The 18,361-nt window shown below is 39.3% G+C and overlaps 1 protein-coding gene across 1 annotated transcript; it reads left to right on the top strand.

Annotated features, from left to right (window-relative positions):
• Positions 1–7,123: 7,123 nt before the first annotated feature.
• LOC135464542 (serine-aspartate repeat-containing protein F-like) lies at positions 7,124–9,275 on the top strand. The gene is made up of 2 exons (XM_064741967.1): positions 7,124–7,712; positions 7,804–9,275. The coding sequence occupies exons 1-2, from the start codon at positions 7,124–7,126 to the stop codon at positions 9,273–9,275; spliced, it is 2,061 nt and encodes a 686-aa protein (XP_064598037.1).
• Positions 9,276–18,361: the final 9,086 nt, after the last annotated feature.

The raw sequence follows: 18,361 nt of genomic DNA, 5'->3' as shown, positions 1-18,361 counted from the left end.
TCCGAGGACTTCCGCTTTGTGTTCGTATCGTACATGGACACGTGATATGCTTCAAAGTGAGAGTTACATACATCAAATGATTAACTGATTTGTATGCGGTATAACTTTGTTCATTAAGTATTTTTGTATTCTACATGCCTCAAGATCAACGAAGCTGCCACAGACTAAATTCGGACCTTGTCTTAGCTTGTGGTATTATTTCTGAACTTGGATTTGAGCTTAAATGGTAATTATCAACTTTGTAATGAATGGCTAATTAAATCAAGTGTATAAATATTAATATAGAAATTTGTAAAGTAAATCATAATTTTAGCGTAAGTTAAGACTAAGTCTGACTTCGTTACCAAGTCTGTAACTTCTTCATTACCAGTAAGCCTTGCCCATACATTGCATGGTTCATTGCGGTTTTCTTGTATCAACTAGAAGTGATTTATTGGTTGTTTGATTGGTGATCACGGATTCTTTGGCTATCTGACTTTGTCTAGGGTGAATGTCCAGTCTAATGTCTGATGACATGTAAGTTTGGCCACTGTTTATATGGACTAAATGAGTCGTTGACAAATGTATGCGTTCTGTTTTGAAATCAGTGGGTTTGCACTGATTTATGAAACGAATCCCACATTTCAAAACTTCAGAAATATTTTCCACCTTAATATATGTTTAATATATAATACATACGCACCGATCGACAAACACCGATTGTATAAGCCTTTCCAAACTGTCAATCAAGAACACACATACATCTGATCAATCACTAGCAGTATTGTTGAAAATAGGTTAACCGGGTGTCCCACATAACCTTTCTGTGACGTCACATTTGCTTTCACCGGGGATAGAATGAAAAGTCACGTTGTCACTCAGAGCTGCAGAGCTGAGTTGGACCGTACCTACAGAGGAAAAAATTCTGCTTCCAGGGCTTGTAAAATTGGCCTTGACGCTACGTATAGTCCGTTATGATTGTTCGTGAAATTATCTTAAGTGGCGTCTACCGCGCTCGCGGTCCCTTTGCTATCAGATCGCAAATGTCAGCACAGCGTAAAGTGTCCCAACAATGACATAGACAATCTACACTGTTTGTGCAGTCTACGACTTCATGTATCTTACCATGCAATCAATAAACATCTAGGGATAATTTCCTTCGCAAATAAAAAGGCTTTTGTGCCGTAAATCGAATTATCTCAACAATCAGGAGCACTTGACGCCGGTTTGTGACGAACGATACACAATGACTACAGGCAGCCATCTTGAACGGAAAAGAGACTTAATCGTCGATTGTTTGATCTTGCTTTTGATTGACGTGGAAATATAATTTGAGATATAATTCGAGGAAGAGAGCTAGCATGTTTTCGCTTTTGTTCCATGGCGTGGCCCTAGGCTGAGACACCCGACAGGAATCGTATTTCAAACACGCTTTTTTCTCGAATGATTCAGGGGGACGTTTTCAGGCAGTGTTAAAGCCAATTAGCTGGTTAGACGATAAGGGCGGATTTCTTCCGGGGGTTTTATTGTCTTATTCAATGTTCCTTGAAGTGAACAAGTTTATTGTGTAAACAGAATCTAAACTCTTGTTGGAAATTATCTGCGCAGGCGCGATAACATCCATACAATGGTGTAAAATATACAACACTGACAACGATTTTCGTTTCTTTACATTCAGACCAAATTCGATGTCATCACTTGGTAAGCATAGAAGAGGATAACAACAAGAAAATCATTAAGTAACGACCTGCACTGTGGAGGGGCGTTGAAACTCATCATTTTTTCTGTGATTCGTATTTTCTTTCCTTGGAGACTCGTTTCTCACATATTTACACTCTCATATATTATTATTTTTCCTGGTCATAAAGGTAATCCAGAACACTGGTGCTGTTAGCTTTCAATATCAGGTAATTAATATTCACGGATTCTGTCTCAAGACTCAAGAATAATAGACCGACATGATTAAACAATTAATGGGAAGCCTTTCCGGCGCAAAGAAATTCTTTACACAGCCATGAATCTAGATGTAAGCCTATTTGTAGGCGTCGTAACAAACATTCGTACACCAGTCATAGACGTCTCAAGGTTAATAATCGCAAGACTAATTTTCAAAACAACATCTAACACAGCCTAACACAGAACCTAAGGTAGTATTTATTTATTGGTAATTGGTGTTTTACGCTGCCTGTGGGGAAACAACGACCATCCGCAGGTGTGGCTAGCATTATGGTTGGAGGAAACTGGGCAGGCCCGGGGGAAACCCATGTAATGTGTACATGTGTAGTGTAAATAGAGTAAGACATTAGGACGGATTCGTGTAAAGAGAAACAGTCCACATTTTTCAATGATTCCGCAAAAACACAATGATTGTTCTGTGGGTGCGTAAATTTAATCAGCCCACTGTTCATTATACTGAGTTTGTCATTAAGTATCCGACGAGTGGGTGACTCAGGAGTATCTAAAACTTAGTCAATCACTCAATAAATCACAGATTCAATCAACGAATCGAGATTTACACACATCGACCCATCAGTGAATCGATAAATCAATCAATCAACTTTATCCAATCAAACTATCAATCGTGCTCAACAGAAATAAATCAGTTAATCATTCAGCAATTCAATTAATCGATTAATCAAGCAAACCAGTCAAATCAATCATTAAGTGCAGTGTATAAAACAACCAGCAAATCAGTCAAGTAGGGGGTCTCTGTAGCCGAAGGGGTTGGCAGTGTACAGCTGCGCAATCACTGAGGAGCCTCCCTTCAATACGGTCACTGTGAGTTCAAGTCCAGCACATGCTGGCTGGCTTTCCGGCCGTACGTGGGAATGACTGCCAGTAACCTACGGATGGTCGTGGGTTTCCACCGGGCTCTGCCCGGTTTCCTCCCATCATGATGCTGGCCGCCGTCGTATAAGTGAAATATTCTTGAGTACGGCGTATAACACCAGTGGAATAAAAAAATAAAATCAATCGTGTGGATAACTCACGTGAATCGACCAACCAATCAAGGTGAGCAATCAAGCCGTAAACCAGTAAATCAGACCAGTGTATTAATCAAACCAAGTGAAGTAATCAATCGATCAACCACTAAAGGCATATATCTAAGACAATTAGAAAAAATCCCTTTTTAATCCGCAGGTTGCTGGCAGACCTTCCCACATACCGCTGAACATTGATATCTTACACGTATGCAAAATGCGCTGTCTTGAGCATTTCTAACCAGGCTGTCGCGTTCTATCCTATCCGATTCATTTTGGACAGGATGGCTAATTTCTCTCATCAAGCTGGTTAATATTTCGCTTGGAGTTAGCTCCGTGTGTCAGCAGACTTTGCCTTTGCCAAGTGCATCTCAGGAGACGAACGCCTGTTCACGGCCCATCGGCCCCGCAGTTTACTCTGCCCCTGTTCAAAACCATCCTGGAACAAATGAACGGCTCGGTTAATTAACACCTTAATCAATGTACTGGAGACCGTAATTAAGATCCGCTCGTCATATCATAACGCCCCATTACCGCGCGCCGCTTTCTCCAAAAGGACTATCTGACACCCCCAAGGAATGATAGAGAGGGCTTTGCCCTTTTTGGGGCGATTTTTTTTCACGGAGGCTGATCCAAAAAGGGTACCCCGCGGGCAAAAGCAATTGGGGTAATACATATCCCCGTGTCATTCAACCGATGACAGCTTAAATAGGATGAGTCGAATTTACCAAAAGAAAAACGTCATTAGACAGCGCTACAGGAAAGCAATCACAGTGGAACGTTTGGGAAAGCGCGGACGGACATTGTATGAACACGATTCAGTTTAGGGGTATACATGTAGCTTAAAAATTTGGTGGCAAAGCTGCATCTTGAATTTCGGAAGGTCATGTGGCAAAATAAAATGTTTAGCAATTCAGTTTTGGAATGCAATTAATTTAAATATATAATTCAATAAATCATACGCTGCATGTGTTGATATTTGAAGAAAAAAACCCTTGTTGTTAAACTCCAAAGTTAGTCAAGCTAAAAGGGTGGGTTTAATCTATTATATAAAATATTTAAATAAAATAGTATTAGCTGTTTCACGATTCTCTCCTGTTTTCGCCACGGTATGGCTGAAATACTGCCAATGTTACATTAAACCCAGATTGATTCATTTAAATGTAGGCCTAGTATGTCGCCGTGATAGAATAGATATATTCTTGAGTGCGGTGTAAAACACCAATCAATAAAATAAATAAATAATTCTATAAAAGGAAAACAAAGCATATTTCTACGCAAAAGCGTTGAACATATGAGACAAATAAATAAATAAAAATAGATAAATAAATATAGTATTGTGATTTTTCGGAGTTCTCAGGCGATTTTGTCAGTGTGAAGCTCTTTTTTTTTCTCACTGATGCCCAGCATATTGCGAGGCGGTGAGGATGTCGCTTCGATGGGACTTTGGCGGGAGAGAGGCGGGTATTAGGCGGGCAGGCGTTTGTCTTTTTATCACGGTCAGGGCCCACCGAAGGCGTTGGAACGAAAGGCAATGCGAGATGAAATCTAATCAGGCGTTGTTGTTTTCATTTTATTTGACAACGTTATCCCCCTCGGTTCATTTCGTCTCATCTGGTTTTATTCTTGGGGCCAAGTCCCCGTGGTACTCAGGCTATTAATATAAATTTCATAAAAGCGAAATGACCGAGATACACCTTGGCACTTTATACGTTACCGCGGCTCTCAGCGGATAAACGCGTCGGAATAACGGAGACGGCCTTTCGGTGATAATGCGGGACCACTAGAGGATTAAATGAATTAGGAACTGTTTCAATGAAGCGTTTAGCCGGGTACATCCTCCTGCCCATGCTCATATCCTTTCCGACGGCCGGTCCCCAGCGGGTACTGCTCCGCAATCCGTCTGCTCCTACCACTCGTAGACGGACCCATCTTCCCAATAGCATCCAATAACGTTAAAACAGATCGCTCCAAAGAGGGCTTCTAGCCGACTGTACATGTCTGTAGACGTCAACTCTGGCTCGAAACAAACGCGTCGCTTATGACAGCTCCAAGCTCTCTGGCTACTCCGGCAGCTTGTTTTAAGATAATCAATGGCACTCATATCGATGGTCCAGAAGAAAGCTCCCCCCACCTCTTCTCCCCACCCCCAAAACGGCAACTAAAACGGCTGAGGCTATTGATGGAAATTTTATTACCGTTATTAATTTGATATATAGTTTTTGGTTGGAGATGAATAGGTCGTTCATTTGTCTGGGAGAATATTTTATATTTGTAGAAACTCTATGGTCCAGAGCAGAACACTAAGGGTATTGTTTTACGATCATTATTGCCCTGGAGAAAACTGCCTGTCATCAGCGTGCCACATTTAGGTCTTGTCTTATGTAAAATTCATTATTTAACCTTTGTTCATTTAGTGGAGTGCAAGCCTTGGTATATAGTCTTACCAGTCCTTGCATTCATTTTCGAATTCTTCTTATTCTTCTTCTTCTCATGTGAAATCTGCTCGTGCTTTTACATTCATTCATTCATTCATACATTCATTCATACATTCATTCATTCATTCGTTAACTCACTATTTGAATAAATTAATCGGTATCGCAAATCTGTCATTTATTTTCCTTCATGCACGTTTCACATTGCACGTTTATTTACTTTCTGAGTATCCATTCAATCATGATCCAATCATTCAAACATTCCTACATTCACTCATCCGACTTCATTCGACACATTCCTATCATTATTACCTGTGTGTAAATATGACCATTAAGTTGCACCAGTAAAACTGTTAAAGAAATCGTTAAATGTAATTTATTTTCTTTTATATATTTTCGCCGTCATATAGGTATAAATGAAATATACTTTAATAAGGCGTAAATATCAACAAATCAAATAAATACATAAGAAAATCAAAGTATGAATTTCAGTCGACTATAGGCCAGATTGACGATTATAGGTTATACGAGATTTTTAATTCACTCTTCAACTCACGGAGGTAATTTTGCCTCCGGAAATGCATAAATCAAGTCCAACAGAAAGCACAAATACCATTAACCATGATCAAAATTGATTTGATTTGATTAGATTTGATTCGAATTGATTTAATTCCATTGCTACGAAAGGCTCACACATTGCTTTCTGATTACGAAGGGCTTCGTCGGTCGGTTTGCGTGTAATGTATTCAAGGATTACCATGTTTCACTGGGGATTAAATTGTTACAACTGTAACAACAAACCTTAGAATGGGGGATATAAATGGGATAAAGCGGCATCGCACTTAGCCGGGAAGAAAATTAAACAAATACTAGAAATGGTTAAAGTGAAAAGAAGCATTGTGGCTAAAATCCAGCCGATCCGAATGGCGGCGTGAGCGCGCATAAATTACGGATTTCAGGAGCTTGCGAAATTGGACTTTGAGATTTGTTATGGATAAATTCTGTCGAACGTTTCCTAGGCTTTTAACCCAACCGAGAGGCTGTTAGCTAAATTAACAAAATAGAATGAAAAAAGGAAACATTCCTTATATAAAATCCTCTTTGCACAGAAACTTGTGTACTATAGCTGTTCAATTCTTGTTAGTCAACGGTTCGTTTTTCAGATCAGTCTTATACAGTCACCCATAGGGCCTGCTGTTCAACACCACAGCATGTAAGTGTGAAATATTGCTCAAAACGGCATGAAACACCAACCATTCAATGATTACTGTTCGTCGTATAGCCGACAGGAGAGTAGCCCTAATTAGCTCATATATTTTAACACATTTCAATTGATTATTTATTTATTTATTTATTTGATTTGTGTTTTACGCCGTACTCAAAAATATTTCACTTATACGACGGCAGTCAGCATTATCGTGGGAGGAAACTGGACAGAGCCCGGGGGAAACTCACTACCATCCGCAGGTTGATGTCAGACTTTCCCACTTACGGCCGGAGAGGACGCCAGCATGAACTCCGCGACCGCATTGGTGAGAGGCTCCCTGGTTGTTGCCCTGCGCTAGCATGCTAACCATGCTCAGCCACGGAGATCCCTCGCATTTCAGGTACACTATCCTTTCGAAAAATGAATTGTGTTTATTGACTTTATAGTGCATCGGGATCAATTCCCTCCATTGCTTCTTCCACGTGAGAACGCAACACTGTTACATCTATATACAGATTAATATGGGTACAGAGAGCGACATGAACAAGGATACAGGCAGTGACATAAACAAGGATACAGACAGCGACATAAACAAGGATACAGGCAGCGACATAAACAAGGATACAGACAGCGACATGAACAAGGATACAGATAGCGATACGAACAAGGATACAGACAGAGACATGAACAAGGATACAGACAGCGACATAAACAAGGATACAGGCAGCGACATGAATAAGGATACCGACAGCAACATGAACATTGATACAGACAACAACATGAACATGAACACAGACAGCTACATGAACAAGGATACATATAGCGATACGAACAAGGATACAGACAGAGACATAAACAAGTATACGGAAAGCGACATGAACATGGATACAGACAGCGACATGAACAAGGATACAGATAGCGACATGAACAAGGATACACACAGCGACATGAACATGGATACAGAGAGCGACATAAACAAGGATACGGACAGAAACATGAAAAACGATACAGACCACGACATGAACAAGGATACAGACAGCGACATAAACATGGATACAGACAGCAACATGAACAAGGATACAGACAGCGACATGAACAAGGATACAGACAGCGACATAAACATGGATAGACAGCGACATAAACAAGGATACAGACAGCGACATAAACAAGGATACAAACAGCGACATAAACATGGATACAGACAGCGACATAAACAAGGATACAGACAGCGACATAAACAAGGATACAGACAGCGACATAAACAAGGATACAGACAGCGACATGAACAAGGATACAGACAGCGACATGAACAAGGATACAGACAGCGATACGAACATAGATACAGACAGCGACATGAACAATGACACAGACAACGACATGAACAAGGATACGGACAACGATACGAACAAGGATACAGACAGAGACATGAACAAGGATACAGACAGCGACATGAACATGGATACAGAGAGCGACATAACCATGGATACAGAGAGCGACATAAACAAAGATACGGACAGAAACATGAACAAAGATACAGACAGCGACATGAACAAGGATACAGAGAGCGACATGAACAAGGATACAGATAGCGACATGATCAAGGATAAAGACCACGACATGAACAAGGATACAGACAGCGACATGAACAAGGATACAGACAGCGATACGAACATAGATACAGACAGCGACATGAACAATGACACAGACAGCGACATGAACAAGGATACGGACAACGATACGAACAAGGATACAGACAGAGACATGAACATGGATACAGACAGCGACATGAACAAGGATACAGACAGCGACATGAACATGGATACAGAGAGCGACATAACCATGGATACAGAGAGCGACATAAACAAAGATACAGACAGCGACATAAACAAGGATACAGACAGCGACATGAACAAGGATACAGACAGCGACATGAACAAGGATACAGACAGCGATACGAACATAGATACAGACAGCGACATGAACAATGACACAGACAACGACATGAACAAGGATACGGACAACGATACGAACAAGGATACAGACAGAGACATGAACAAGGATACAGACAGCGACATGAACATGGATACAGAGAGCGACATAACCATGGATACAGAGAGCGACATAAACAAGGATACGGACAGAAACATGAACATGGATACAGACAGCGACATGAACAAGGATACAGACAGCGACATGAACATGGATACAGAGAGCGACATAACCATGGATACAGAGAGCGACATAAACAAAGATACGGACAGAAACATGAACAAAGATACAGACAGCGACATGAACAAGGATACAGACAGCGACATGAACAAGGATACAGATAGCGACATGATCAAGGATACAGACCACGACATGAACATGGATACAGACAGCAACATGAACAAGGATACAGACAGCGACATGAACAAGGATACAGACAGCGACATGAACAAGGATACAGACAGCGAGATGAACATGGATACAGAGAGCGACATAAACAATGATACAGACAGCGACATGAACATGGATATAGACCACGACATGAACAAGGATACAGACAGCGACATGAACAAGGATACAGACAGCGACATGAACATGGATACAGACAGCGACATGAACAAGGCTACGGACAGAAACATGAACATGAATACAGACAGCGACATGAATAAGATACTAGTACTCTAGTCTGTTAAGTTGACGGTAACAATATTATGCCAGTATACACATCTATAACAGGACTGGTGTTGCCATGGTTACGTTTCTTACCACGAGGTAACAATTTGTCGGAAATGGTTTAGATGTAAGACTCGCGATACCAATACTGTCATTTATCTTTGACACCGTACACTCAAAAACGCCTTACTTGGATACAACTTGGCGGGGGGTGGGGGGTGGGGGGGGGGCCCTAACTTCGTGCTTAGCGTGCTAACACCGCACAACGACCCAGTGGCCTATCACCATTGCGATCGTTATAAGCTTTAGTTCAGTTCTGTCAATCTCAGTAGAACAGCCATATCTAGAACATTAAGCCTGTATAATCTCAGTAAAATCACCATATCTAGAACATTAAGCCTGTACAATCTCAGTACAGCCACTATATCTAGAACATTAAGCCTGTATCTCAGTAGAACCACTATATCTAGAACATCAAGCCTGTACAATCTCAGTAGAACAGCCAAATCTAGAACATTAAGCCTGTACAATCTCAGTAGAACCACTATATCTAGAACATTAAGCCTGTACAATCTCACTAGAACAGCCATATCTAGAAAATTAAGCCTGTAGAATCTCAGCAGAACCACTATATCTAGAACATCAAGCCTGTAAAATCTCAGTACAGCCACAATATCTAGAACATTAAGCCTGTACAATCTCAGTAGAACAGCTATATCTAGAACATTAAGCCAGTAAAATCTCAGTAGAATCACCATATCTAAAACATTAAGCCTGTAAAATCTCAGTAGAACAGCTATGTCTAAAACATTAAGCCTGTACAATCTCACTAGAACCACTATATCTAGAACATTAAGCCTGTATAATCTCAGTACAATCACCATATCTAGAACATTAAGCCTGTACAATCTCAGTAGAATCACCATATCTAGAACATTAAACCTGTACAATCTCAGTAGAACCACTATATCTAGAACATTAAGCCTGTATAATTTCAGTAGAATCACCACATCTAGAACCGGAACATTAAGCTTGTACAATCTCAGTAGAACAGCTATATCTAGAACATTAAGCCTGTACAATCTCAGTAGGACCACTATATCTAGAACATTAAGCCTGTACAATCTCAGTAGAATCACCATATCTAGAACATTAAGCCTGTACAATCTCAGTAGAACAGCTATATCTAGAACATTAAGCCTGTACAATCTCAGTAGGACCACTATATCTAGAACATTAAGCCTGTACAATCTCAGTAAAATCACCATATCTAGAACATTAAGCCTGTACAATCTCAGTAGAACAGCTATATCTAGAACATTAAGCCTGTATAATCTCAGTAGAACAGCTATATCTAGAACTGGGTTCAGTTGCCATGATTGAGCCATGCATTATAATGGTGATTGTATTTACAGTCTGAAAGTGGGGTAGAATTTATTTATCTATTTATGTGATTGGTGTTTCACGCCGTCTACTCAACGATATTTCACTTATACGACGGCGGCAAACATTGTGGTAGGAGGAAATCGGGCAGAGCCCAGGGAAAACCCACGACAATAAAATATATATAAACGAAAAGCTTTCATCTCGTATCACAACGGCAAACTCTTACATTTCTGTACATCACATACATTTCAAAGGGTAAGATGTACACCAATAAAAACTATATACGGGAACATAAGCAGGGTTAATTGTGAAGCCTGGACAGAACAACCGCAGTCTATAGGTGAACGCACCTATGGGCTTACTAGTCTAAAACTAACTGTTGGCAAACTCTAGCTACCTCAATCTTGTTACCTCTGCATTTACAGCCGATAAAACCAAGTCGTGACTGGCGAACCTTTTTTTATAACTCATTTAATTAAGTTCTTGGAGAGAGAAGCTGAAGTCCGACACACGTTTTTGATTTTCCAGCCAAGCTGTCGTTCCCCAAGAAACAGGATTAATGATGTTCACCGCGTTACTTACATCCAATATACTTCCGGCAAAGCTGTCCGTCAGAAGAACAGGGCTTATTAGCCTGAAGGAGAGCGCATGTGTGTTTGTAACATAGGTGACTGATTGATTGACAGAGTGACTGGGAAAAGTTGATTATTTGCTCGATTTGTCGGTTTACTGAGGGATACATACATGTAAGGGTTGATTTGTTTGGAAGGATGATTGAATGAATGATTGACTGACAGATCACTCACTCGTATAAGGCCATGCATGATTAGTCCCTCAGTTACACCTTTATCGAATTGCTCTAACAAAACGGCGTGCTAATGCAGCACAAAGACCCAGGAGTCTTCCACCAATGCGATCGCTTAGAGTTCAAGTCCAACTTATGCCAGCAATCTGCGGATCGGGCTGTGGGTGGTTTACTGCTACCATGTGATACTGACCGCCGTCGTATAAGTGAAATATTTTTGAGTACGACGTAAAACACAAATGGAACAAATAAGTACGGTAGCACCATTATGAACCAGGAGGCTTTTTAAGGCACCTGACGAGTTTCTGTGGTTTCCTCCTCTTGGTTTCCCCAGGGCTCTTCTTGGTTTCCTGTAAGATCAATCGGTTTCCCCTTGGACTCCGTCTCGCTTTCTCCTTCAGTGTCTGGTGCTTGGAAATTTTCCTGCTAAATATTAGAGCATTTGAGTGGAAGGCATACAAGTTATATAAATGAGGTGCATACTATATACGATCTATAAAAGAGGTGCATACTATACATGATGTATAAATGAGGTGCATACTATATATGATGAATAAATGAGGCGATAAGTCCAACTCATGCTGGCCTCCTCTCCGGCTGTACGTGGGAGGATCTCTCAGCAACCTGCGGATGGCCTTGGGTTTCCCCCGGGCTGTGCCCAGTTTCCACCCACCATAATGCTGGCCGTCGTCGTATAAGTGAAATATTCTTGAGTACGGCGTAAAACATCAATCAAATAAATAAATAAATGAGGGGCATACTATATATATTGTACAAATGAGGTGCATACTATATATGATGAATAAATGAAGTGCATACTATATATGATGTATAAATGAGGCATACAATATATGATGTATAAATGATGTGCATACTATATATGATGTATAAATGAGGTGCATACTATATATGATGTATAAATGAGGGGCATACTATATATGATGTATAAATGAGGGGCATACTATATATGATGTATAAATGAGGGACATACTATATATGATGTATAAATGATGTGCATACTATATATGGTGTATAAATGAGAGGCATACTATAAATGATGTATAAATGAGGGGCATACTATATATGATGTATAAATGAGGGGCATACTATATATGATGTATAAATGATGTGCATACTATATATGATGTATAAATGAGGGGCATACTATATATGATGTATAAATGAGAGGCATACTATAAATGATGTATAAATGATGTGCAAACTATGTATGATGTATAAATGATGTGCATACTATATATGATGAATAAATGAGGTGCATACTATATATGATGTATAAATGAGGTGCATACTATATATGATGAATAAATGAAGTGCATACTATATATGATGTATAAATGAGGGGCATACTATATATGATGAATAAATGAGGTGCATACTATATATGACGTATAAATGAGGGGCATACTATATATGATGTATAAATGATGTGCATACTATATATGATGTATAAATGAGGGGCATACTATATATGATGAATAAATGATGTGCATACTATATATGATGTATAAATGAGGTGCATACTATATATGATGAATAAATGAGGTGCATACTTTATATGATGTATAAATGAGGTGCATACTATATATGATGAATAAATGAGGTGCATACTATATATGACGTATAAATGAGGGGCATACTATATATGATGTATAAATGATGTGCATACTATATATGATGTATAAATGAGGGGCATACTATATATGATGAATAAATGAGGTGCATACTATATATGATGTATAAATGAGGTGCATGCTATATATGATGAATAAATGAGGTGCATACTATATATGACGTATAAATGAGGGGCATACTATATATGATGTATAAATGATGTGCATACTATATATGATGTATAAATGAGGCATACTATATATGATGTATAAATGAGGTGCATACTATATATGATGTATAAATGATGTGCATACTATATATGATGTATAAATGGGGTGCATACTAAATATGATGTATAAATGAGAGGCATACTATAAATGATGTATAAATGATGTGCATACTATATATGATGTATAAATGAGGGGCATACTATATATGATGTATAAATGAGGGGCATACTATATATGATGTATAAATGATGTGCATACTATATATGATGTATAAATGAGGTGCATACTATATATGATGTATAAATGAGGGGCATACTATATATGATGTATAAATGAGGGGCATACTATATATAGTGTACTGGTATATAATAAAACCAAAGAGCTTATTTCCATTGTTGCTATATATAAATTTAATTTTCAAAATAATTAGGACTCTAAATCACAAAAAGCTATATATGTCTTTTCCCGCTTTATTCTGTCTTCTTCTTTCCTTTGTTGTTGTTTTGGTAATTATGTTGTATTTTGTTTTTTATTTTATCAATATAAGATCACGTTCATGCCACTTAATCACAAATAACTGTTGTCGCGTTACCTTAGACTTTTCACGGCCGAGCGAAACACAGTCCGTGTCCGTTTAACTGCAGTATTAAAGCTTATGGAAGCAGTCCCTGGTGGTTCACTGTTTCTTTCTACTTCGATTCACAGTTCAGATTTTTACATCAACACATGCGAACACAAGCCCACTTAATGATGTAAAGAGCGGTTGCAGTCTATTCATTTGCTTGCCGGAGATTGTTTGATCCGTGTTATAAAAGAAATGATCAAGAGCTTTCTTGGAGGAAGCCCGGCCAATTTAAGGGTAACACTATAAAAAGGCCCGCGGCGTCTTTCTCTCAACTAGATAACACCATGACAGATGCTTCGGGTAATTAAAGCTAACGCCTCTAGGGGGCGCTGCAATTATGGCTGACGGTTTGATATAATTTGTAATTAGCGGACGCCACAGATGGGGTATCTATTTCTGAACGAGATCCAGCCCTCCCTATTGTGAAAACTTTCCCCTTTCTTAGAGCTGACTGCTTAATCCAGGGTCTTCTGTTAGACGGTTTTTGAGAGCGTATCATGCCCGCATTATCGTTACATTGTCATTCGTTGGCCATTTTGGATTAGGCGCTACACTTTTACTATGGGTAGTGAATATTAAATATGTTTGTTCTTTAACGCAATAAGCCGAATTGGCATTTCAGGGGTCCCGAGATATCAGGGAGACAACACTGGGGCTCTCGCATACTAACGTAGAAAAAAAGGCGTTATTTTACGGTGGTTGCTAGATTAAATATACATCTGTCTGTTGACTCGAGGTGCCGTTGGCTTACGGAAACTAACCCCTCGGCCTAACTGAATAAGATCCCCACTCAGGATATATGAACAGTTGCTATTATCTGAGACATATTTTGATTGTTGACAACTTAAATCAACAAGCGTGATACACGATTTGGATACAGATTTCATTCATTCATCAAGGACATTCGTTGCGTCTTTCCAAAATCATTGAAAACGTTGACTGCTTCTTTTTTTATATGAATCCATCTTAATTTCGTACTTTATTTACTTTTTATACCTTGTTGTTTTTTATATTGACCTTGCAATTGTTGACCTGGAGCGTCCAGTTTGGTGACAGCTAATATGCAAATCTTTGGTCGTATATAAGCCGCAAGACCGACAAACTTATATCACTTGTAAACCGTGATGGTGCTCCTAGTGCACGATAATAGGGCCTCTAAACCAACGTAGAACACTGTAGTTCCCAAAAGAATATACATAAATATCAGGTACGTCTGAAGCAATGTGAAAGTGGTACGGTCATCGGTCGACTATCCAACACAAAAGGCGAGGATCCAGGGGCCGCCTTGGCCCCGGAAGCTTCAGAATGCTAGACGGGTGGAGATGCCCTTAAATCGTTTTATGGGTTTTTTTATGTTTCACTTAGATCCACTTAGATTAAGTTTATGTGCTTAACAGTCTACAGTGCACGTGTGTGTATGGGTTTTGTGGTTGCTAAGCAATCCCTCCAGAGTGCATGTTGTAGCAGAATATAGATGTTGCAGTGCACAGACGTGTTTAAACTACTGTACAAGAATTTGATAGTAATAATTCTTGCAAATAAAGATATCATTAGGAGCTTTGTCCGCTGGAACCTTTACATATTTTCTCAGGAGCTCATTAAACCCCATGCACTTGCACATTCGGAACTTTCAGATGCTGATTGGCCTTATGCAGAGCGTTCATGTCTATACGATGGATTGCTTGAGGAGTCGTCATTTGGACGAGCTCGACACAATCATCAAGTATGCTAATGGGTTAAAGTTATAATACTGGTTTTTCCATAATGACCTTGGTCATTATATTGCTAGATACCCAGTGAAATTCACGCAAGATCACACAAAAGACCGCTATTGCTTGCCCAAGGAACGATGAAATTAAAGAGGGGAACAAACACAGGTTTCTTAACCATACGCGCTGAGGTGAAGTCAGAGCCGTTCAACTCGGCCTATTTCCCTCCAGGTTGGCAATTATTCATTTATTTATTTGACTGGTGCTTTACGCTAGACTCAAGAATATTTTACTTACTCGATGGTGGCCAGCATTATGGAGGGAGGAAACCGGGTCGAGGAAAACTCATGACGAACCGCAGGTTGCTGAAAGACCATCCCAGGTGCGGTAGGCAATTAACACGCGACAGGTAGGTAGAAATCCAGAAATCCGTATAAGAAAATTTTTCTAAATACATTCAGTACAAAATAATGAGTTTTAAAACCTGATATCAGGGAAAAAAATTAGAAAATATATTTAACTGCCCTGTTGTATATCATCTTGTCGATAAAATGGAGTACTTAAATAATATTTCACAAATATAATGGCGGTCAGGTATGAGGATTGCATAATAATAAGAATTACGTCCAAACAACTGTTATTTATTTTTTTTAATTTATAAGTTTTATAAGTTCGTGTTAAGAAACATTTCTTCTCACATAATACATTGACCACTAGGTGTATTGCCAATGTAACTAAAGTCTGTATTCAGCACGTATGTATGTATGTGCACCGTGCATTTACTGGCTTGTCATCGTCTATAAATCAGTCAAATTTTCACTTCCGTATGTTTTGATCAGTGAAGTATATTTTTCACTCATCTTTCAGGTGAAACAACGATTCTGACTGGTAGTTAACGTTTAACCTCTTAAGCCAATTAAACTAGGGGTCATCGGATGTCAAGAGTAATACAGTATTATGTATATCTGTAGGGAGGGGCCATATGCAATAATGTGACTTTAGAAGGACTGGGTTATTGATGGATATATTCATCTATATGATCGGAGTTTCACTACATACACAAGAATATTTCACTTATACGACGGCGACCAGCATAACGGTGGGAAGGAATCCGCCAAGTGTCCGGGGGAAACTCAAGACCATCCGGTCGTACGTGCATGGGATGGTCGACCAGCTACTTGCAGATCGTTGTATGTTTCCCCCAGGCTCCGCCCGGTTTCCTTCCACCATAATGATGGCCGCCGTCGAATAAGAGAAATGCTCTTGAGTTTGACGTAAAACTCCAATCAAACGAATAAATATCTGACGTCCATACCATGCAAAGAGGAGTTCCAATAAAGACACAGAGGCGACGAGCACTTGGCCCATCTTCGTGTATTCATTGCCAAGCAGGGAAATATGTACAACCGGAATACAAATTTTAAAGTTTAAAGTGACCCAACTCTGCATGAACCCTAAGTCTCTTTGAACTCGTCTGCGTCAGCGCATTTTTTGTCTGTACACTTAAGGAAATTCGAAGACTGACGGCACTTGATGAAGTAAAAGAATTTGATTCAAAACCTTATGATTAGGACTAAAATTATTCCATGTTCTTCACCTTGACAAAGCTTATTGTTTTCTGTCAGATTTAATCATACTTTTATAGTACATGAACAAAAGTCAATAAACTTTTGGAAAGAGAAACCTAAATCCATCGGTGCGAAAATCACAAAATATGTCGATGGCTATCCGTTATATTTGCGTAAGACGGAGAATCCTGGCTTATTTCGAAGCCTACACAGAACGTGCCCTCAACATCTCGTCAATACGTGATCTCGTCGAGACGAGAACTGGCTCCGGTCGTCAAGCTCTTATACTCGTAGGCGCGCGCTGATCTCCCAGATACTCGACACAAACACGTTCATCTTACAGACAACGGGCTAACGCCTCTGTCGGTGAACCTTTGATCTGTAGACCCCCTTTGACTGAAGTGTGCTGCATCCAAAGAGACAGGCGTCTTAGAAAATAGTTCCTCCTAATATATAATTGTTGGACATTTAAAACAGATTATACTATCAGACAGAGTACACCGTTACTTAGAGTTGACGGTTTCACACTTAGACTGCTTAAAAACTTACATACCTGTATAATGAAAACCCTTGTGAACGACGCCCAACAGCATATTGTGACCATATTTGTAACGAATTGCTGAAGTAAATTTCACTATAATAATGCTGACTTGATTGTTGATGTACGCAGGTAAATCATCAGGGGTTGGTTTTATCTTTAATGGGGAGTGTGTGTGGGGAGAGGCGGGGGGAGGGGGTGGGGTGGGGTGGGGTGGTCTGGGGTGGGGTGGGGTGGGTGGTTCAGTCTGGTTCCTGTTGGTTTGTCTGCGGCCTAAACTCAGGAGGTACATGGAGTAAGTGAACTACTAAACTTAACGATAAAAATATTATATAATACCAATAAAATAATAATATAAATTTCACTGATGTTCCACATTAGCTTGTGTTAGTAATGAAATAATACTACAAATGGAAAAACCTAATATTCCACTTTCAAAACATGTCTCAATTTTGTTATTAAAATAGTAAATAGAAAGTCCATGGACATAACATCAATTCGAGAATGATTTAGTTAACTGTTTATATTTTCAACACTGAAAAGAAAATATACAGCTATATATATATATATATATATATATATATATATATATATATATATATATA

The sequence above is a fragment of the Liolophura sinensis genome, chromosome 4 (assembly GCF_032854445.1).
Source record: "Liolophura sinensis isolate JHLJ2023 chromosome 4, CUHK_Ljap_v2, whole genome shotgun sequence".
Taxonomy (NCBI): Eukaryota; Metazoa; Mollusca; class Polyplacophora; order Chitonida; family Chitonidae; genus Liolophura; species Liolophura sinensis.
This window is presented reverse-complemented; position numbering and strand designations above follow the sequence as displayed.